This window comes from Dendroctonus ponderosae, unplaced genomic scaffold (assembly GCF_020466585.1).
Source record: "Dendroctonus ponderosae isolate FM_Combo_2020 unplaced genomic scaffold, Dpon_F_20191213v2 Dpon_F_20191213_8, whole genome shotgun sequence".
Classification (NCBI taxonomy): Eukaryota; Metazoa; Arthropoda; class Insecta; order Coleoptera; family Curculionidae; genus Dendroctonus; species Dendroctonus ponderosae.
This window is the reverse complement of record NW_026019016.1, coordinates 12,113,520-12,114,711: the sequence shown is the minus strand read 5'-3', so window position 1 is coordinate 12,114,711 and position 1,192 is coordinate 12,113,520. Positions and strand designations below refer to the sequence as shown.

Genomic DNA, 1,192 nt, shown 5'->3' with positions numbered 1-1,192 from the left:
ACGAGAATCTCCTTATCCTCATTCAGCGTTTTCAGGGCTTTTCTTTCACTGAAAGTGAGGTTGCTCTTCGGAGGCTTTGAGCGTTGTAAAATTCCCGAAGTCTCGGCCCTTATCTGTTCTGCGGTTTGAATGGGCAGCGAACGTATGCCACTCTCTACATTTGATATGGTGTCCTCGGAAGTATCTCTTCATCTTCAAGAAGGTTGGAATGATCTTCGTTTCACGGCATCGTAGCAAAAAAGCCAGTGAACACAGGCTCACTAAAAGTTCGCGCGATGCGATCTCTACACGCATGAGATCCGTTCCGAGCCACTTCTGAATCGTTACCGCAAATAAAATTATAATTTGCCAATACTACAAAAATAATTAAGTAAATAACATTCAAAGTAAGGCCAATCGCAGGGTCTTTTTTTCGGTCTGTTCTGTAATGCTGAGTGACACACAATACGCCTCCTAGAAGACTCTGATGCAAGTATCTCCAATATCTGTTCCTCTATATCTGTAATCCGAACACCTTTTGGTCATCCACTATCTGCTTCGATTTCTCGCGACAATCGCTCTACGCCTCTAGCCCTTTGTTCGAGGAAATTCTTACATATTCTTCCATATCGCTAACCGCATATCCGCATATTTGTGTTAAAAAATTGTAGAAGAGTAGGTACTTTTTTAACACAAAAATATTAAAGTTAAGTGGGCAATTTTTCTTTTAGAATGCTTAAGTTTTCCAATAGACCACCAATCAAACATGGGACCGTTTCAGAATAATACTTAATAACAAAGTTGGAATTCGCTTTTCAACTGTAAATATTTGCTAGAAATTTTAGGAAACATTTTTAAAATTTTGTCTCCAAGTGACCCCATGTGACGCCAATTTTGACCAAGTGGTTTAAATTTACCTTACCCTAAGAACGAGCACTAAATAGTTATCACAACTAAATTTGTGCCCAATGGGGAGCAATATCTTATGATTAGAGGATCAACGCATGTCTATGATAAATGATATTAACAAAACTAAATTGTCTTGCTTACATGAGATGTCCGAAAAATAGGTACCTCATCAAAAATACATTTTGAACCAAATTAATCACACTTACCTCTATACAATGATTACATACACTGCAATGTGAACACCTGGGCGGTCTATAAAACTTACAAGTTACACACCATTTCATTCGTACAGCAATTCCATTTA

At 38.0% G+C, this 1,192-nt stretch overlaps 1 protein-coding gene across 1 annotated transcript in view; it reads right to left on the bottom strand.

The window, feature by feature from the left end:
* LOC109536148 (palmitoyltransferase ZDHHC8) overlaps nucleotides 1–1,192 on the bottom strand; it is a gene marked incomplete in the record, with an annotated part of 21,859 nt that overhangs the window by 18,914 nt on the left and 1,753 nt on the right. The window contains 1 exon segment of the mRNA XM_048668931.1: nucleotides 1,095–1,192. Within this exon segment, the coding sequence (XP_048524888.1) occupies nucleotides 1,095–1,192 (98 nt within the window).